Source organism: Desarmillaria tabescens (genome assembly GCF_030435595.1).
Source record: "Desarmillaria tabescens strain CCBAS 213 chromosome Unknown EV420scaffold_1, whole genome shotgun sequence".
Classification (NCBI taxonomy): Eukaryota; Fungi; Basidiomycota; class Agaricomycetes; order Agaricales; family Physalacriaceae; genus Desarmillaria; species Desarmillaria tabescens.
The window spans coordinates 2,548,942-2,567,849 of record NW_026848300.1 but is presented as its reverse complement, the minus strand read 5'-3'; the positions used below and the strand labels follow the sequence as shown (position 1 = coordinate 2,567,849).

Below are 18,908 nucleotides of genomic sequence, written 5' to 3'. Positions count from 1 at the left end.
TAATAAGTCTGTTTCATATTGTTGCATTATAAAGGCTTTGTAACGGTAGTGTTGGTTGGTCGATTAGCTCAGTTGGTTAGAGCGGTGCGCGGGTATTCTTGGGTTCGATTCCTACTTTGGCTATTAATTTGTTCTTGTTCTTTTTCTATCTTCCATTATTGCGGCGGTAGGTACTAGGCACTGGGCCGTGGGCAGTGGGCACCCGGCGCGGCGACAGTGCATATAAGTTGTTGTGCGACTTGGTTAGAACTTAATAGAGCTGAAACTCCACTGTAGCTTCCCAGCACTAGTGCTCAATATATTCGTTAGATTGGGCGTGCGCTGCATAGGAATTGTGATGTCCGATACCAGTGAATCTCGATATCGTTAACTTTCTTCCGGGGCACCATTATATCTGTGTCCTGCCTGGTAATAGTAAAACGAAGCTTTCTGTGCAGTGCCTGCAATTCGTATGCACTTACTGTCCAGTAGCAAAGGATATCCCGGTGTAATGTCGTATAAGAACTCCCGTTATAGATACAATAGTAGTGGTCTGGAGTCGTTGCACTACACTGCTCGTTCTTCCACGACTATCCTCCCAACCAGCTTAACCTCTTTCTTCACCGCTTCCTCAATATCCTCAGCGTTTCCGCAACATGACTGTACCCTTCCCAATACTCGTATTTCTCTGACAGCATCAAAGGCACTCCCGAGCCAGGCCGCCAAGACTCCAACACTAACTTTCACCTCCAGCAGCTCCATTTCCACCACCTTCACAAGTCTCAGCGTCATCCGTATACCATTCGACGGCTTGGTTGCCGCTCTCGACAGCCATCCTTTATCAACTCGGACCCGTATGATCACCACAGGCCTGATTTCCTGCTCTCTGAAACACTCTCTCATGGCCCTGAACACTGCACCTGTTCCCTCCCAATCCAGCCCTCTTCTTGGTGTGCGCCTGGGGAACGTCCGCACCTCCTTCAAATTTGGCAGAGGCCCTTGCACAATATGTAGAAGGATCCTCCACGGTGCTTCGACACGCACCAGGTCTGTTAATTTCGGGACAGGCGCAGATGGTCCAGGTATGTACTGCTCCTCGTCAGACAATATGAGTATCTTTAACTTGGGTAACAGCGCGAGAAACTCGACGAGATCATCAATGGTGATATCCGGACACCCAGCCACATGCAACTCTTCGATGTCCGACGCGTATTGAGCAACTGTGGGGAGCAGCGCGGTCCACATGTGTCCAGCAAGGCTGATATGGGATATGGTCAAAGAAGTGATGGTAGTCAGGACGGATAGAGTCCACTGGGAAAGTGGAGGAAGTAGGAGCATCGACGATTGGATATCCAAGGAGCGTAATTCATTGGGAGTGGTAGCTTCGTCAACGAGAATTGTCAAGGAACCCGTCTTGACGCGCCGAAACATCCAATCTGGCCCTCGTATCGCCGTGCGCCTGCTGGTGGTCAAGACGTTCAACGGGTAGCCTCGACTTGAACGACAAAATTGATAGGCATAATTCATTACTTTCCCATCCACCATGCACAGATATGTGCATGATTTCTCCAGTGCCAGATTGAGGAGATCACCGATCGCAGATGACCATAAATCCAACAATGCATCGGTAACATTGACGCTACCACTGTTCCAATCTCTGCCGCGAAATTTCAGCGTCATCCTGTTGACGGATTTGAGCTTCAAGAGAAGACTGTGCAATCGTCGAACGGTTGTAATGATGGTAGCCGGGGAAGACGCCTCAGTTTCCGGAAGCGCGTCGTCAAACGTGCATACCAGATGTCTGATTGACTGGACAAATAGAGCGACCCGGAGACCAGATATCGCATCTGGACGGAGTTCAGTGACGTTTCGAAGAGTAAAGCTGCAGGTCTCCGTAGGATGGTTGATACCAAAGCGAGCTAGATACTGTGTGAGACAAATGTCGTGCAGGCGTTTGCACGTGAGAGAGATTGAGAACAGCTGTGAGACTTGGTCCTCGTCGAAGTGTTCTCCGAAAATCTTGTATAGAAGCTCGTTGGGCAACTCGAGCAGGGGGAACGGCATGGTTGTCCTTATCTCATGCACCTGGCATGGGTAAAAACTACTTAAGTAGCTCGCGTGATCTCCGTCGCGGAGCCAAGCCTCATGTCACTGCTCGGTTACTCAGTTTGGATGCCGTTAACTCTCCACGTTTATGAAGTAGCAAAGAGAGTAATCCTCAACCTTTTCTAGCGACCATGTCTTGTTTGCATTATTAGTGAGATGAAAGTACTAGCGTTACAAAAAATTAATCTACTTATAAGCGGTACAGCCTTAACTTACAACCCAAGCTCCTTACCACCCCATTGGTAACTGACCTTCAACGGGTCCTCTGCCAAGGAACTCTCGTTCTCGACATCATCCACATCGTCATGAATCTCGTCAGACAAAAATCCCATGTGCTCGGCATGACGAGGTCTCCGCATTTTGACACCCAGATGTCGACTAAGAAGGGAAAGGACGTACTCGGGATCGATGATCATATCCTTCCCACCGGATCCACTTGGTTCAACAATCACAGCTGCATATGTCTGAGAAAGCACGGAGGCTTCCTCAAAAATAGCCATCGATGTGAAGCTGGTGGGCATGAACTCGATTATGAGTGTCCCTCTAGCAGCCCAACGATGGTGGTACATTGCACCTCCGTGGGGACCGACCACCGCCATAACGTTGCTGTTGAACCATTCAAAAAGGTCGGAGGCGGTAGCAAAGTCCTTCTCGTTAAATACAACAAGCTCTTCACCCTTGTCCCTCTCTTCAAGTAATTTCCTGATTGCATTGAGAAGGTCCGGCTCATTAAGAACCTTACGGCCACCGTTTTTGGCACGTCCATTGGACCGCGACATATACACGATCTAAGAAAGCCATTATGGTATGAAAGAAGCAATCGATCAAAGCCGCGTACTTTATTTCGCGTTGAAGACTCCTTCATGTAATCAATCGAGAACGCCTCAAGGGTCTTGAGCGACAACCAAGGATGCACCAATACCGCACGACATGAAAAAATCAACTTTTCGGCATATGTATCCTCTTTCTGGCTATGCAGCACGCGTTCCGGACGATATCCTAGGCCTTCCCACAGTTGATCTACAAAGGCAGTTCCCCGTTTTCCTGTAATTACATGCGGGTGCTCTCCAAAGGTGAGATATGAGCCTTGCATCAGGATATGCGTGACACGGTCAAGGTGATGCTGAAAAGAGTTGGAGTCCGGGGAAAGGACCACTATGGCGCTTTGCCGAATCGCAGGATGCCCAGGTACAGCGACGACTTGCTCTGGATCGAATGACCGTATATCTTCTGACGACACAAGGCTTCCCATACAGGCCTCCGGAGACCAGCTATCGTATCGTTTCGGATGCGTGTAAGAGACATTTCCAAACACCTATAATTGATCTTAACATACCAGTCATGAATTTTTGGAGAATACTCACGAAATTCTGGCCCGACTGGCCTTTATACACAAGCCACCCACTGTCTTGCAATGTTCCCCGCTCTTTCGCTCTCAAAGCGGCATTTCTCCAGCGATCCTTGTGCTCCTCCACTGCAAAACGGGGCTGTCGAATCTCAAATGCCGGGTATAATAGTTCCTCCGCGTATAACACTTTCTTCGACGATAGTTTTTGCGCTACGCAAGGCGCGTAATGGGCGGGCATGCCAAAGATGCACTCGTTTAGGCTGAGAGGACTCCACGCAGCACTCGGTAGTAACCGATTCCCGTCTCTCGTCGACAGACGCCTATACTCTTCGATACGCCGAGTCTCATACTCGTATGTTATAGGTAGTCCGCGAGTTGACCGATCATGAAAGTTGTAGACTGTCCCAGACAACAGAATGAAGGTAGTGAAGCCGGCAAGTATGCTGAAGGACCGCCGTATTGAAAGAAAGACCATGCTGTGAGGAAAAGAGTGGAAGAGTAAAGTGACGAAGGAAATAGATGATATGAAATACTTGCGGCGCAGCAGCTTGCAAAGCTGCGGACCGTTTTCTGCCCTTGACCTACCCTTGACCCGCCGAATAACCACAAAGTTAAAGCATTTGCATTCCAAGCATTTTCAATCTTGACCAGCCCTGACGTGGTCGATACAGAATCGCCAAGTATTCGACAACAATGTTCTTTTGCTCGGGCCCCACCACAAGGCTAGCCCAGATTTAGAACTTGCTACCGCGCATATCCTGGATAGAAAAATCGGTAGCGCATTCGAGCCTGTTGCCAGCTGTCAAAGACTTTGAAGGCCGCCAAGGGCTTCCACGCGTCCGTAGAAACTTGGAAGGCAGATTCCAGAATGGACAGTGACGACGACACGCACTCCGACATCCGCCTATAAATCTATCACGAAGGCTAAAGAGTATTTGCAAGCAAAGCAGGAAGCTGTTTTCACAAGCCCGAAAAGCCATATAATGTCAATGACATTCGAAGTCGTGGCTCAGAAGAAAGTGTCAGAATAGCGGCCCGCTGGTCAATGCCGCGCGAGTCTCAAAGAAATTATTTTAGGACATGAAAGGATATTCTTACCTCTCATTACACCGCACTATGAGGCACATTTTGAGATAAGCGATAATTCTACAGCGTCTCACCCGGTTTTCAGCAGGAAATCCTCGCAAATAGGCGAGAGTTGTCCGAGTTCAGCTATCTATTTATCTGGATACTGTGTAGACTCCTGAAAATATTTTTGTATAGCGAGCAAAGCAGAATATAGAGGTCCTCAACCGAAGGCCATTCGTACGGCGAAGTTTTGGCTGAAGATACTTATCAAGACGACTTGGAGGCTCGAAAATGGAAACTGTGTCATCGGCTGACTAAGCACCGCTACAAGTGGCTGGCGGCCCGGATACAAGGCCTCCTCTCAGACTACGATGTCGTGTTCAAGGCATACTCTTGCGGTAAATGCGGCCGTCCTCAGCAACGATTTTGTGCGTTTTGGAGAGAATATTGACTGGATTGCTTCGATTATGCGTCCCACTCGTGCCTACCGGTACATCTACCTGGAGAACTGGGGCAGCGATGAATCCCCGTTCGTCAGGGAGGAGGTCCCGCGTGACGACGAAGGCGTTCGGATTACTGTGAAGGTTCCAAAAGCCACCTGGGCTTTTCGTCCCGATCCAACTATCTGCCAGGATCCTTTTCAACATTTGCGGACTCGTCCCTTTGTCCGCGTAGAGTACGAACGGACGTTGTCAGACATACTTGAGGCCATAATGACGGGTAACAAAAATATAACCGTAGGCGATGAGGATGAGCCGAAAGAAGAGGATCTTGGCAGACAAGAGCACGCCGACAAGCCAGCTACCAGCCCTAAACGCTTTCGTGAGGAAGAGTCAAATGTGGACGACAGAGAAAGTAAGAAACGGCACGTGCAGGACATTGGAACATCTTCCGACGCTGGTGATCAAACCGTGACTATTGACCGCCCAGGTGACGAAGTCCCAGCGGAGTATCCCAATCCGTTTCTGGGATACAAAGCTTCAGCGCCGAAAGTCAAAGGTTTTATTATCACAGGTCATCCTGGAATCGGTAAAGTAGCATCACCCATTTATTGAATTTGACTGACTCTCAAATTTAGGAAAGACCATCTCCCTTTACTACGTCTTCCTTCTGCGGCTACAGGCGTCTCAGCCAACAATCCTGATCACCCATCCCGACAAGGTCACGATATTTCTCCAACAGGGCATCTTCTCCATATCGATGGTGGATTTCGAGGAAGTAGTCAATCTCATTCCTATCTCTACATGGTGTCTTGTGGACTGTAACGAGAGCCTGGAAAGGGTTCCAGAAGCAATCGTCAAGACACCGTTTTTCATCTTGCAGACAGCATCACCGAGTAAACATCTTCAATTGCAGAACAAAGCTTTAGGTATCCTCCAGTATGTCATGAAACCGTTCTCTCTATCAGAACTCATAATCGGGTATGAGAATTTCATTCCCCCCTTTTCCCATTTCTGAGTAATATCACAGGCGGAACCGAAGTCTCGACGTTAGCGAAACCCCTTCAGAAGAGTCACTACGAGAATATTATCGACAGTATACACCTTCAGCTCGCTTTGCCTATCAGTACGCGGGCAATATCGACAAATACAGAACATTTGTGCAAAGTCTCGTCAGTCATTGGACCATTGATCACCTGAAAACGTTGGTTGGGGCTTTCCCTACCAACGTCGACTTTGTTAGTGAACAAACCTTATACCATATTCTTACCGTCACAGTCGAAGCTGGAGGCCAGCGAAGCATTCCTCAAGTCGACATCGCTAGTTGTTACATCAGTCAACTCATAACCGAGCAGCTTCAACCTTCGCCTACTGTTGGAGCTACCGCCCTGGGATGCTGCCTGTTTGGCGTCAAGTTGCACGAGCTGCTGGCTATGGCTGGTCAGTAGAAAATCTTGGCGTGGACTTGAGCTGCAGTTCAGGCCCTCGAGGTCTAGATTGCAGAAGCTTTTCTTTTTTCAATTCATACAGTGCTAGTGAGAACGCATTGTTACAGGAGAGATGTATATAATTGGTAAATATACATGGAATAAATGTGGTCGCATAAATCACAAACGAGACAGCTTCAAGTCCGAAAAACCAGGCTCACTTGTAAGGAAGGATGTTCGAACTTATCGAAGTAGCTTAGAAGAATGTCGGAATGGTGACCCGCTCGGCGGTGCTGACTTAAGGAAACGTCAATTTCAAAGACAGTATTCTGCGATACGAAAGAATTTTCCTGTGGTATGTCAAAGATGTGCTAAATAGATCACCACGCAGGCTCGGCAGTGAACGTAACTCAATACTTATACCAAACAACCCTTACGATAGTTCAGTACGGAGTACCGAATTACTGCTGTAAATTTCAATTGGCTTGATCCATCCGATAACACGTTGATGTAGAGCTGAAAGCTGAGGCTCCTCTGCACGAAGGCTCTCATCACACCACACTACGAAGCATATTCTACATTCTCTGCGTAGCTACAGAATTGGCGGTAGCTAAGGACAGAACATAAAGCTTCAATGACCTGGGTTACTTGATTTTCCAGTACCCCGTGATATCCTGAAGCAGTTCTTGAGCAATGAGCACTACTCCGAAAAGTAGAGATAAAACTTACATCACGAGATATGCCACGACGACGACTCTACGAAATTAGTGCCGAAGCCGGGATCTCCTCGACCAGGGTCGGGCGCCCAAAACCATGCTTCTCGCGAAATAAGCTTTGCTGTAAGCGACAAAAAAAAGTACAAGGACGTACGTCGTAGGAGTGGCGTGCCAACAACGCCTAATACAAGGTGAATGAAGGCTGTGATGTGAGTTTGATGTCGCGGCCGCAACAAAACTAAAGAATCAACAGATTCAGCGTCGGCGACGGAACACAGATATTGTTGCATCTCACATTCTGGTGTGCACCAACGGCCTTGTTGGTGTTTGCATAGCCGACCAGTGCCGGCTTCGATTTCTCAGTGGCTGTTGATTTCACAGCAGCCTACTCGTATCCAAAACGTAAGTGCGAGTCCTGATGGAAACGTTTTGGCACATACTTCAAACAGCTGAGACATTCTCAACTCCTTAGGCCAAAATAAAATTTAAGGCCAATTATACTGGGATAAACATTACACATTGCGTGTATCATGCTATAGAAAACGTTTAAAAAGATGGGTCATCATCCACGAGAAGTGACACACGGTCCCGATTTCAATGTAGTCTCCACATGCGGTAGACTTGAATATATTGAATCAACGATTGATTCATTGATACAGCATCTGACGGCCCTATGTTAGTTCTGAATCCAAGGAGATAGGAACATCCACACACACTGAGAGGCAAACTAAGCCCTCGCTGTGTAAAAGCTGATTTGCTAGACCTGAACCGGTCCCTCTTCCTAAAGGGACTTGCGGAAACCTGCGCTGTTCTGACATAACATGATCACCTCAATGCTTTGACCAATAAGCCGTGAGATACACTTACAAGAGCAGGCATGTCTGTGTAAGAGCTGTCAAGTGACCCTAGGCGAATGACAGTCAGACTTCGGACTGCCACGGGTAAAAAATTGGAGGACATGATACCTTCCGGATTCGCAACCCCCATAGCCAACCACCTACCGCAGCCGCCAGCGCTAGCGCTGCTAGTGGTAGCTGATATTTGCTAAAAGATGTACTGTACCTGAAAAGCAGCTAGTAAGCACAATTATACGGGAACTAGAAGGCGCTCACATCTAGATTAATTTTGTACAGCTCTTCCCGAGCCAAGTACAAATTGTGTATCACCAAGAATCCGAAATCTAATAACAGAGCGGTTTGTGAGTTAGCAAACAGCGACCAAGTACAGCGTGAGCCGTGACCCGCACCTCGGATGCGGTGTACAACGAACGACGCGAGTCTGTTCGAGGGGGGAAGTCGATGTTCGCCAAAGAGAGACGGCAGTCCGTTCGACCATTATGAACTCAGCAACTTGAGGGCCGGCACGATCAACTCGTCTCCTTTACGTAACATGTTACGGTCATTTTGAATATCTTTTATTTAGCGGGGCAGATTTAGCGAACCGAGAATGTCTCCTCCATGTTTGCAATAACAATTACATAAATTATTAAGTTTCTATGCTTGTACCCCTCGACCATCAGGCCCTCGCAGTTAATAGTGTACTCCTACTTCCCGACCACCCTAGACGCATAAATATAGGTACCACTGCCTAATACTCCGCGGGCGGATAATCAATGTATCCCTTCTTTTCAGTTTCCATATCCCTCCCAAGGCCGTACAAAGTAGTAAAATCCAGATGTGCGTCCAACGGCTTTCCATACTGCAACCGTTTTGCAAAGTCCGGATGTGCAATCCACGGCACACCAAAAAATACACCCGCAAGCTTTCCTTCCGATACATACCGGGCAGCCTCTTCACCCGTAAACGCAGCGTTCCCGAACGCTAGCGCGTTCTCCAACAGAGGCGCGTACGTGGATATGACATCGTGCTTGATAGCGCGATGGCTCCCGTCGATGATAGGGTCGAGGAACTCTGCGTATCGCACCAGGGTGACATAAGCGATTTTGAGCTTATCGACTTCGGAGATGAAGTACTTGAATGTCTGTAGGGTTTCCTCCAAGGGCATCCTATCCAAGACAGGCGAGGAAGAGCTACTGAGTTGTTAGTATCAAATACTTACCCGACGTCGTTGTATCCCCCCGTGGGATTGAGCTTAATACCTACTCTGTCTGCACCCCATACATCGATAACAGCTTTGAGGACCTCAAGACCGAATCGAGAACGATTCTCAATGCTACCACCCCACTCATCCGTACGGTGATTTGAGGTGCTATCGAGGAACTGATAATATAACAGTCAATATTCATATAAAACCGAAGAGAAAAAGATAAGGTACCTGAGGTATCAAATACCCATTAGCCCCGTGAATTTCTACGCCATCGAAACCAGCTTCCTTAGCATTGATAGCTGCTTGCTTGAACACCGAAATGATGTCGCGCGGATTTTCGATAGCAGTAGGTGTTACATAACCAGGCGCACCAGGGAGAAACCTGAACTTTCCTCCTCTTGCAGAAATCGCCGAAGGAGCATATACGGGCTAGATGCAAAGACATGAATTGTTGTAAAGACTCATTCCAGGCAGTAGAACACACCAGTCCGGAGGCGATTTGTTCGGGAGCATCGGGATGGCTTACTCGTCCAACTATAAAAACATCGGTGGCACACTCATGGAAGAAAAAGTAGAGAACTGACGGTGCCAGAGCTGACAAACTCTTAATCAGAGCGGTAGCAACTGGTAAGATGAATATAGTACATACCTGAGCATATATGACACTCCCCTCTGCATGCACAACGTCCGTAATCTTCTTCCATCCCATGGTCTGCTCCTCGGACCATATTCCGGGAGCGTTTTTCCACTCAGTTCTAGATCCAAAAGTCAAATTAGCATCCCTACGCCCTTCAGAGACACAAAACCCATACCCTTGTTGAGAAATGAGGATCCCTTCAGCAATGATGAGGCCAGCACCACCAGCAGCGCGTTGCCTGTAATACTCAACCATGATATCATTCGGAACATTAGTAGGAATCGAGCGGTTACGCGTCATGGAAGACATGAACACTCTGTTCTTAAGCGTGATAGGTCCGAGCTGAAGAGGTTGGAAGAGCGTATTTAGTTGGGGGTTCGACATCGTGGAGAAAATTAAGAGATTCAAGCATAGAGCTACAGCCGCCTTTTATACCTGCCCACGGCAAGACGGCTAAGAAGATAGCGGGCATACTTCTGAAATTGGTTAGAACAAAGATACATCCTAGACATTCGTGACAAAGGGGGTCAGTGAGTGAGTCGCGAGCCTGAGTTGAAATCCGAGGCGGAGGAGTGTATATAGGAGGACTCCACGGTCTGGTCAGCCGAGAAGGATAAATTCTTTTCAGCAGACACCCAGAGACTAAGTCTACCATAGCGAACGTGGGCGTGCAGAGTCAGAGAATATTAAGCTATACACTAGCTGGATAAGATCCTCAAAGTTCCTCGAACCACGTTCCATTACAAACCAATGAATGTCCAGCTGCTGCAAAACCTTTGTAGTCAATCATCGAAAACCAGAATGACAAAGTAAACATTATTGCCTCGGAGGAAGACCACAGCGCCGAAATAAACGAATTTGTCCTCGGCGGAAAAGACCAAGTTAGTCCCGCTAGATCGCGCTCCGTCGGAAAAGTGCGATCTGTAATTGCCGTGCGTTGGATAATCAATATATCGCAATAAGTTATTAGGTGTACACCTCGTAGAAAATTGAAACATGACAAGAAAGAGCAGGTAAAATAAAAGTAAGACTATTGACTAAATTTATCAGTCCGTCAAGGCACTAGTATGTGTACATACTTCCATCCGGTGGTGCAGCATCTACCGATAACCCCCACCATAACCGTCATAATTAGGTGGTGTTGACCCCCCATACTGGGCGGCGGGTTGTTGACCTTGACCAAGCGTGGCTTTCACCTTGGCATACGGGTCGGCGTACTGCATGGTTCGGCTGACTTGAGGACCCAAGTCAGGCTCAGGCAGCACCGGGACGAATGAGCTGGGCGTTGTGGTACTAGTGTACGGTGACGAGCCATACCCAGCAGAGTATCCACTCGGTGCGGGATCAGAAAAGGCTCCGTATTGATCCATACTCGGTCGGCCTGAGTATGCCGTTGATGTTGGTCGTTGGGCACTTGCTCCACTGTATCGATTGGTATCCGAGAAGGGATCCTGAGCAGTAACGCCACCGGTTGGCTGTGCATGATGGGGAAGACTGGTGCTGTCGTCCTCGTCCTCATCATACTGAGTGACCGACTCATGGTCCATTGGAGGTGCAAATGGCTCGTCCTGAGGTTTCCTTCCTCTCAGAGGCCGGCCTCCGCTTTTTCTCCATTCCCAAATCAATAGTCCAAGAGAAGCAGTCCAGAAGACTGCGCAGCAAGAGATCAGAAAAACGGAAACAAACATACGAATTAAATACGCACCAAAGGCAAGCCACAGGAAGATGGCACCAGCTTTCTTGGTATTACACCAACCCGGGAGGCCGTTCTTGAAATCTTCGCTCTTGTCAGCATTCGGGTCATTGTCAGCGTTTTTGCACCCAGCTTGGGTCCACGCTGAGATCGTAACAACAAATCTAGACCAATGTCAGCTGAGGAAGCGTCTGAGAGTATAGGGTACACACGCAATCAATAAACTGAGAGATGTCTCCGCCCCCGTCAGTATGAACCCCACCCTCAGCACCTTCATGGCGCGCGCCAAGGTTGCAAGTTTATCGTATTTTTCGTAAATAACAGGCACTGCGAGCATAACGGACGCGACAAGCATGCCAAGGACAGTAAGGAAGAGCGTGAAGGATGATAGACCAGCTGTGGGGAAGGAATCAGTAACACGCGGACCCACGACGCGTCAGCGGCCACGACTCACAGGGTCCCACACCGTACTTTGCTTGGAAGGAGGCAACGCTAGCAAAACACGCCATCGCTAGGAAATTGAAGAATATTTGCGAAGCATGAAACACGATGGCTGGTTTGGAGATGATCATCTAGAGGACGCGTCTGGTCAGCACATGGCACAGTTAAAAAAGAGTAAAAACAGCAGAAAAGGATGCGAACATAGAGCCAGAGGACCCATATAAGAGGGATAAAGAGTAGGAATACGAGTGCGCTGGTGCCCTCGCCCATGCAGCTACTGCAGACGGAGATGAAGAAACATGAACACTTATGTAATCATATGGTTGGTTCCTTGGGTTCATGTTACGTTTAGCAGGCACCGTGTCCGGCACAGTGACATGGATGAAAGGAAACTGGCGCAGAATTCGACCATATTAATGATGCTCAGCACTCACGTCGTCCTCGAATCTCGCATGCCCTATCCCTCCGTTGCCCAAACTCGATATCCCTGTAGACGATAGTGGTGGTATCGAATGCTTCCTACCACCACCCGAGGGCAAAATCCTCTCGAAACCATCTTTAATCTTGTCAAGAACGGGCATAATGTTGCTGCTTTAGCGTCGAAATGTCGTTACTGTCGTATGTTGCAAAGCGCTATTGGATGTGTTTGTCGGCCTCTATGGCTCGGTAGAGTAAGCAGATGGTGATGGTTAATGAGCAAGAATGTAATGGGTGCAATTCGAGCAGAGCCTACCGCAGCAGAGTGATGCTGCGTGGGCGGTGAATATGTGGTTCGTGGTGGTCGGTGTAAAGGATAACACCGCCACGTGCCGCCCGCTGTCGTCATAGCTTACACGCTTCCGGAATCCGAAGCCAATCACAAGCCTGAACTTGAAAGTATTCACTGACATAAATATTCATTTATAAGACCTTACAGACTCTTACAGAGCCCTCTGCGATAATCAACAAATCATTGGGTAGTGACAGAGTCGAGCAGCTGGCTAAACAGCCTCAGCGGCAATTCCATGGCAATGACAAGCTCGAGGTCAACGATACAAATCAGTCCGTCGTGGATCGCACCCGCTCAATTGGTGAAACTGCACTGATCATGATCATTATCCGCTTTTTACAATGCTGGAGTCAGTGTTACAAATCAGAGATAGTTCAACTTTGAATTGCGGAGGTCCTAGTCGTCCGTACCAAGCCTATTCTCCCCTAGGCAGACTCTGAAATCAAGACAGTCGAGTTGTATACCAAGCCTTACATTCTCCGTCAGCTTCAATTGACTTGGCAGCGGGGAGTTCATACTCTAGACATCCAATGTATATGGAGAGCTCCCTATCCACAACGTGATACGCGGATGGAAATAAAAGGGAGCCTAAACAACCTGGCGCCACAGTCGCACTAAGTATGCGCGAGTAGTGCATCCAGAAACCAAGCCGAAGTCTAGCATCCAGAGAAATTCACTATCAGTACAGGTATTTTTAGTCTAGGAAATTCGATTGATGAAAGAGGATACTGAGTATCGAGAATTCGGCCTTATGCGTAGCAATCATTTTTGTTGGAAACATTCATGTTCATGACAATCGGCTACCTTCAAGCTATCATCACGCTAACCACGGCAGAAGCAAACACATTTAGACCCATCGTTATGTGATATATCGACGAAGTGGGATCAGTGATATTTCCCACACACACAACTAATCAAGAGATGAGAACAATAAAAGTATCACCGACGCGACGCGTTCTCAGGGGCCATTGATATCCATACCATTAGGCTCAGTCTTCGATAGTTGTTCCCTCTAAACAACGCGTAAAAAGAAGAGAAGCGAAGCGAAGCATAATTGTTACTATGATCTTCAGGCCACCGCTAACCTTCCCTCTTTACATTTTTAATCGAGAAGCCCAACCCAGCCCGCTTCGACGCATTTAGTGGATCCAGGGTAGTGGAGAGGGTTGAGTATATAAGCACGGTACTCATGATTCGAGAAGCACGAAGCTCGTCTTGCCCTCTCAGTTTCGTTCCGATGTTTCAAACTAACCTCGGCTACCTGCACCATCAGAGACCGCAAGCCCGCACTAATTCTGGGCATGTGATATCTGCAGTCACTCCCCAGATGTGGCAAGACATGGAAAATGGAAAAGATTTGTCTCCATCAAACACCATTAAATATTCCCCAGCAAATTCACAGCGTAGCACAAGCATAGTAAACGACATGATAGCCTCGTTCTCTCCATCACCTTGGAGACGGCTAGTTCGCCCATACCCAGCACATACTTCCCAAAGTACCTCATTGAACAAGGAAGAATCCTCTGAGTCCGACGTGCCATTGGAAACCGAAGCCGAGGAATTGGTGAAAATGCATTTCTGAAGAAAGAATACCACCGACTTCAAGAACAGCTAGAGACCCTTAGAAAATGTCTTTTCTCCTCTAGGACGTACAGAAAAGAGTAGGCGGGAGTGAGTAGTCCAAGATCGTCTGCGATATTTCCATTACCGATGACGGCTAAGATGCAGCAAGGGCAGATCGGATGCAAGCTGGGTAACAGAAGTTCGAGAATTAGTGTTCTGAATAGTGGTTTCCTCTGATGATGAGTAACGTGAATACCACCTCGAAAGCTGATCAAGACTTCATTCAGACCAGCATGCACGTCTTTGATGCCATGCGAAAAAGCTGAGACGTTTCAAGGCACCTGACCGCTATTTTTGCCAATGCGGTGCATGCTGGGACAACTTTTGAGGTACAATTGAACGAAGGCAGCATGGTAACGTTCACACCGAGTCTAAAACAAAAGGTTTACTTATTTCTAAAACGTAATACATGCACCTCTATGCAGACTTCGCGTTTGAGGGCATTTGCTCTTGAACAATAGCAATAATATCTTGAAATCCGTGGGGCTGACCAGGAGCGTAGCGTTCGTATGTTGGCTGTTTATCAAAAGCAAGTTGGGCGACAGAAATCTGGGAAAGAATGATGAAATCGCAGACCCACACTGAAGAGGAACGTACGAGAATATCTGATGTAAGACCTTTAACAGGTGATGCAGTACTTCGGAATCGGTGCATACGGTACGGCGAGTTTCCCAACAGAGGGACCAACGAATCAGTCGTATTCTGGTATACTTGTCAGAGGTATCATGTTGACACTGAAATTGACACTCACATGAAGCTCGTTTTCATAAAACCAGTCTTCGGAACCGAACGCAGCTAAGGCATCGTGTTTCACAATCATCGGATCAAGGAGAGCTTCCAGTGGATGACTAAATATACGAGACACTTCGTCTTCAGAAGCGGTTAGTCCTTCCAGGATGCTGTTGTCAGTCAACAGAGCGACGACGGGGGTGACAAGCAGTCTGTGGAGCGACAGGAATGGTTCGAAGGTACACAGCGTTTGAATGTGAGGGCAATCCAACGGAAGGCCGACTTCCTCGTGCGCTTCTCTATACTTGTAGTCCATATGTGAGGGCTCAGGCATTTAGAGAAACGGAAAAAAACTTACGGCTGTGTGGGTGAGATCTTGGTCTGTATCGTCTACCCTACCACCTGGCAGGGCGGTCTGTCCAGCATGAGTCCTCAACAGCTTAGATCGAGTCATCAACAGTACGCGTAATTGACCAGCATCCTCGTAAAGAAGCACAAGAACAGCGGCGAGTGATGACGAAGGGAAAGTTGAACTGGCAAATGTATTGGTACTTTCCGCAATAGAGACAACATAAGGTAAGTGACGGACAGATCTATATTCTGGATTCCGTGGCTCTTGAGACAAGCGACGGCAGCCTGATTCCAATCTGTCCAATCCGAAAGTGACATGGTAGTGGTTCAAGGTCAAGAGTTCCGTATCAGGTGATTTGTCAGCGATAAGCTTGTTCAGTGTTTTTGTATGTTTACCAAGGCCATCGACATTGTACCACCACCATCGCCAATGGGCGAGCGAAACCCTCCTTCATCAGGACTTCTATCAGGCGTTTTCCACTACATATCGAACGAAGTCGACGCTTTTATCACCAATGCCACCGGAGGGACGGTCAAGCTAGTGCGCCGCAACCCTTTCTTCATCTTGAAGCCATGAGGTTAATTTGACTTGCATTTTTATTCTTGTTAGCATCAAGACCGGCCTGCCGAACCACGCGTCGACGAGGCGCCCAGGGCTCGTAACACATCCCGCAGGACCAATATTGCTCAAGAGGACGAGTATGCCTCCGAGGATGATAGCAGCCTCACCGGTAGGCGTAAACATGAACGTCAACATCGGCGCGAGCTGGCCCGCGCCAAACCGATACCAAATACCAAGAAACGCGTCAAACAGAGGGCAAAATATATCGACCACACAGATGAAGGTACGCTTAGCGTTACGGCAATAATGTCGAGCTCACGTCAATTTGACAGTGCTTTCGGCATCTGAGCACTCCACCTCTCCATCACCGTCACCTCCTCTTCCGGCTGCTCTCCGTCGTAGACCATCGATTACCATGCCAGGGTCCCTGTTTCCTCGCTCACCATCACTTGTTCCAGAAGGCCTTAACGAACGACATGTACGGTTCAAGCCTAACGTCGTTAGCCCAACTCCTGCCCGTCCGGTAAACGAACCTGGTCCTTCACAGTCTCGCCCGCCAATGGCACCTTCTGTTAAGGCAGCGGTTGATCGGTTTCATGTCGAGCGAGACCACGCGGATCCCTCCATTCTCCTCCCAAAGACCTCACCCCAACGCTTGACCGGTCAGTCTTTTGTGCGGCCACTTGTTCCCCGGAAGGTATATGCAGACGGAGAGTCTTTACGCGTATCTGATGACAGTGACGATGACGATGACGATGACGAGTACCCTCCGCGTATAAGTGCTAGCGCCAAAGGCAAAGGACGCGCCGTTGATTATTTTATGGGCGGAGACACTTCGGGACATATTCGTGTTCGAGGTAAGGAACGGGAACTTGTAGCTGCTCGAGAGGAACAGCGAAGAAATGAAAAACGTAGGACGACTGAAGCCAACGCTGGGGATGTAGAGAAAGAAAAGAACAGTGACAAAGAACGAATACGAATGCTAGAAGAGGAAATCAGGAGACTAAAAGATGAGGTACTTACTTTAATTTCTTTCATGTTCAATGTTAATAAAAGAATGTTGTACCCAGCTCTCCCGAAGGCCCACGAATGGTGTATCGTCCCTCCCCTTCCCTCCACCGCCACCTCCACCTCCACCTCCGCCACCGCCTCCGACATCTTTTAATACACGAGTGCCAACAGAAATTGGTACGCCACTCTTTACTTCGGCAAGAGCATCATTAAAACCTGCGCCAACGCCTACCGAGGCACCCATAAATCCTTTGTATGCTCCACGAAGACAGGGTATGCCGACCGTCGGTGTCACACCAGATAAGATGGCAGCATTCTTGAACGAAATGAAAACCGTGCGACTCAGGAAAGTATCTAATGGTCCTTCGGCGCCTGTTTCTCGTCATGAAAGTAGCGAATCTCTCAGAGAGAGAAGCTTTTCTACCAGCAGTAGATTATCGCAGCGGATAGACAGCCTATACTCGTCTTCGTCTTCAACTGCTTCGCTACCCCCGACGCTCCTGTCTTCTATAAGGAATCTTGGTGACGATAATGCTATTCCTACAGGCGTAAAGAGAAAGCGGAATGACACTGAAAATACACTGCAAGACGAATCGGGTGAGTGACTACTCCCCTTGTACACTAGCGCGTTTTCTCAAACATCCCTAGATGCAGCTGTCAAAAAGCGAACTATTGCAGCTTCGTCTGATTCTAGCTTCGCTTCGGTCTCTAGCTCAACTTCTTACATACCTACAGCCGAGAATACAGTGACCATTCCTCCTTCTTCATCATCGTCCAAATTACAACCATGCCCACCACCCTCACGTATTCCACGACCTATACAACGCCCTCCTGTTGGCGCGACGCCTTCTCTCTGTTCAGATAATGACGGTACGAGTCTAGATGACGCTCCGCCGTCAACTCCGCCTTTGGAAAATAGACCGAGCTTCCTCGACTTCGAAGTCCCGATCCGGGGTGAATCGGACAATCCTGACGTCGATATGGATGACGAAAGAGAAGAATCGCTTTCTCGTTTGCCAGCTTCTCGACCAGCAACACCTTACAAGCCTAAACCTTCTGTAGACGTCTTCGCTAAGCGTCCACCTGTGTCCCCACTACCAGCGCCATCACCTCGCAAACCGCGCCCGCCGTATAGGCAATCTCGGCCCACGCCTGCTCCCCCATCCCGTGAGGAGACGAGCGAAGAAGACCCACTGTCACTACAACCCTCTCAGCCTGAAACCGATCCTGTTCCTCGTCCAGCATCCGGGCAGACTGGGAAGGACATCTTTCTCGCACAGGTTGCTCAGGCGAAGAAACTGCAAGAGCATACTCGTCGTAGTAGCGTGGCGTCGACCTCTGCAGTGTCGCGGTCGCGGGCCTCTTCCGCCTCGAGGACTTCTAAAAGGAGACCGACTCTGGATGAAGAACTATGGGAGGCCGATAAGCGATTATTGATTGCGCAGGCTGATGGTGACGAGGAAGACGACCTTGAAAGCGGTATTTTCGTGGGCGTCGGAACACGAAGTAAGACCCAAGGTTTCTTGGCTCATGGCGGTGCCGGTGGTCCTCCAGTCTTTATGGGTGTTGGTTACGTGGAAGGTGCGGAAGAAGAGGAGGGCGGTGACCTCAGGAACGAGGTACAGGACAAGCGAGACACTGATGGTATATCCGAGGAGCCATCTCCGTCACGTCGGAAGAAAAAGCCAACCAAGAAAAAAAGGGGGAAACGCTGAGTTGTACTGTAATCTACTTGTGAATATCTGTACATGTGTTATCTGTTTTCTTGGTGCATCTGTTCTGAGGACTGGGTTCCTGTTTGTTGCTGGGTAGTCGTATATCTTATCATGTTTGTTTAAGTAGTTTATTGTATTAGTCTTTACTTAGAATATCTTGGACTCAATGTATACGAGGTTTAGTGAATGAAAAGAATGTAAATTGATATATGAAGCTAAGGGATCCAGTATAATAATAAGGTATATT

At 48.3% G+C, this 18,908-nt stretch overlaps 8 protein-coding genes across 8 annotated transcripts; 2 read left to right on the top strand and 6 right to left on the bottom strand.

Moving 5' to 3' along the window:
* Window positions 1–276: 276 nt before the first annotated feature.
* EV420DRAFT_1497688 (uncharacterized protein) lies at window positions 277–2,084 on the bottom strand. Its single transcript, XM_060470936.1, has one exon. The coding sequence runs from the start codon at window positions 2,041–2,043 to the stop codon at window positions 547–549; it is 1,497 nt and encodes a 498-aa protein (XP_060339754.1). The 5' UTR covers window positions 2,044–2,084; the 3' UTR covers window positions 277–546.
* Window positions 2,085–2,210: 126 nt separating this feature from the next.
* Window positions 2,211–3,998, bottom strand: EV420DRAFT_82075 (uncharacterized protein). Its single transcript, XM_060483602.1, has 3 exons — window positions 3,450–3,998; window positions 2,924–3,400; window positions 2,211–2,873 (listed from the first exon to the last, which is right to left on the bottom strand). The coding sequence occupies exons 1-3, from the start codon at window positions 3,906–3,908 to the stop codon at window positions 2,298–2,300; spliced, it is 1,512 nt and encodes a 503-aa protein (XP_060339753.1). The 5' UTR covers window positions 3,909–3,998; the 3' UTR covers window positions 2,211–2,297.
* An 871-nt stretch (window positions 3,999–4,869) lies between these two features.
* EV420DRAFT_1497686 (uncharacterized protein) lies at window positions 4,870–6,555 on the top strand. The gene is made up of 3 exons (XM_060470935.1): window positions 4,870–5,530; window positions 5,580–5,922; window positions 5,972–6,555. The coding sequence occupies exons 1-3, from the start codon at window positions 5,215–5,217 to the stop codon at window positions 6,387–6,389; spliced, it is 1,077 nt and encodes a 358-aa protein (XP_060339752.1). The 5' UTR covers window positions 4,870–5,214; the 3' UTR covers window positions 6,390–6,555.
* Window positions 6,556–7,559: 1,004 nt separating this feature from the next.
* Window positions 7,560–8,395, bottom strand: EV420DRAFT_82001 (uncharacterized protein). Its single transcript, XM_060483596.1, has 6 exons — window positions 8,331–8,395; window positions 8,197–8,264; window positions 8,050–8,146; window positions 7,952–7,989; window positions 7,799–7,885; window positions 7,560–7,746 (listed from the first exon to the last, which is right to left on the bottom strand). Coding segments are annotated over exons 2-6 (324 nt in total). The 5' UTR covers window positions 8,199–8,264; window positions 8,331–8,395; the 3' UTR covers window positions 7,560–7,646.
* A 276-nt stretch (window positions 8,396–8,671) lies between these two features.
* EV420DRAFT_1662635 (uncharacterized protein) lies at window positions 8,672–10,644 on the bottom strand (the record flags this gene model as incomplete). The annotated part of the gene is made up of 7 exons (XM_060478934.1): window positions 9,943–10,644; window positions 9,780–9,885; window positions 9,715–9,724; window positions 9,615–9,664; window positions 9,359–9,559; window positions 9,143–9,303; window positions 8,672–9,113 (listed from the first exon to the last, which is right to left on the bottom strand). Exons 1-7 carry the CDS (start codon window positions 10,149–10,151, stop codon window positions 8,672–8,674), a joined length of 1,179 nt encoding a protein of 392 aa, XP_060339750.1. The 5' UTR covers window positions 10,152–10,644.
* Window positions 10,645–10,867: 223 nt separating this feature from the next.
* Window positions 10,868–12,032, bottom strand: EV420DRAFT_1258036 (uncharacterized protein; the record flags this gene model as incomplete). Its single annotated transcript, XM_060466870.1, has 5 exons — window positions 10,868–11,045; window positions 11,085–11,418; window positions 11,473–11,624; window positions 11,673–11,856; window positions 11,915–12,032. 5 exons carry the CDS (start codon window positions 12,030–12,032, stop codon window positions 10,868–10,870), a joined length of 966 nt encoding a protein of 321 aa, XP_060339749.1.
* A 2,678-nt stretch (window positions 12,033–14,710) lies between these two features.
* EV420DRAFT_1257651 (NUDIX hydrolase domain-like protein) lies at window positions 14,711–15,545 on the bottom strand (the record flags this gene model as incomplete). The annotated part of the gene is made up of 4 exons (XM_060466846.1): window positions 14,711–14,842; window positions 14,891–14,995; window positions 15,045–15,326; window positions 15,381–15,545. Coding segments are annotated over 4 exons (684 nt in total), but the record flags the coding sequence as incomplete, so codon positions are not given.
* A 438-nt stretch (window positions 15,546–15,983) lies between these two features.
* Window positions 15,984–18,860, top strand: EV420DRAFT_1497667 (uncharacterized protein). Its single transcript, XM_060470934.1, has 3 exons — window positions 15,984–16,950; window positions 17,006–17,543; window positions 17,595–18,860. The coding sequence occupies exons 1-3, from the start codon at window positions 16,351–16,353 to the stop codon at window positions 18,659–18,661; spliced, it is 2,205 nt and encodes a 734-aa protein (XP_060339747.1). The 5' UTR covers window positions 15,984–16,350; the 3' UTR covers window positions 18,662–18,860.
* The last annotated feature ends 48 nt before the right edge of the window (window positions 18,861–18,908 follow it).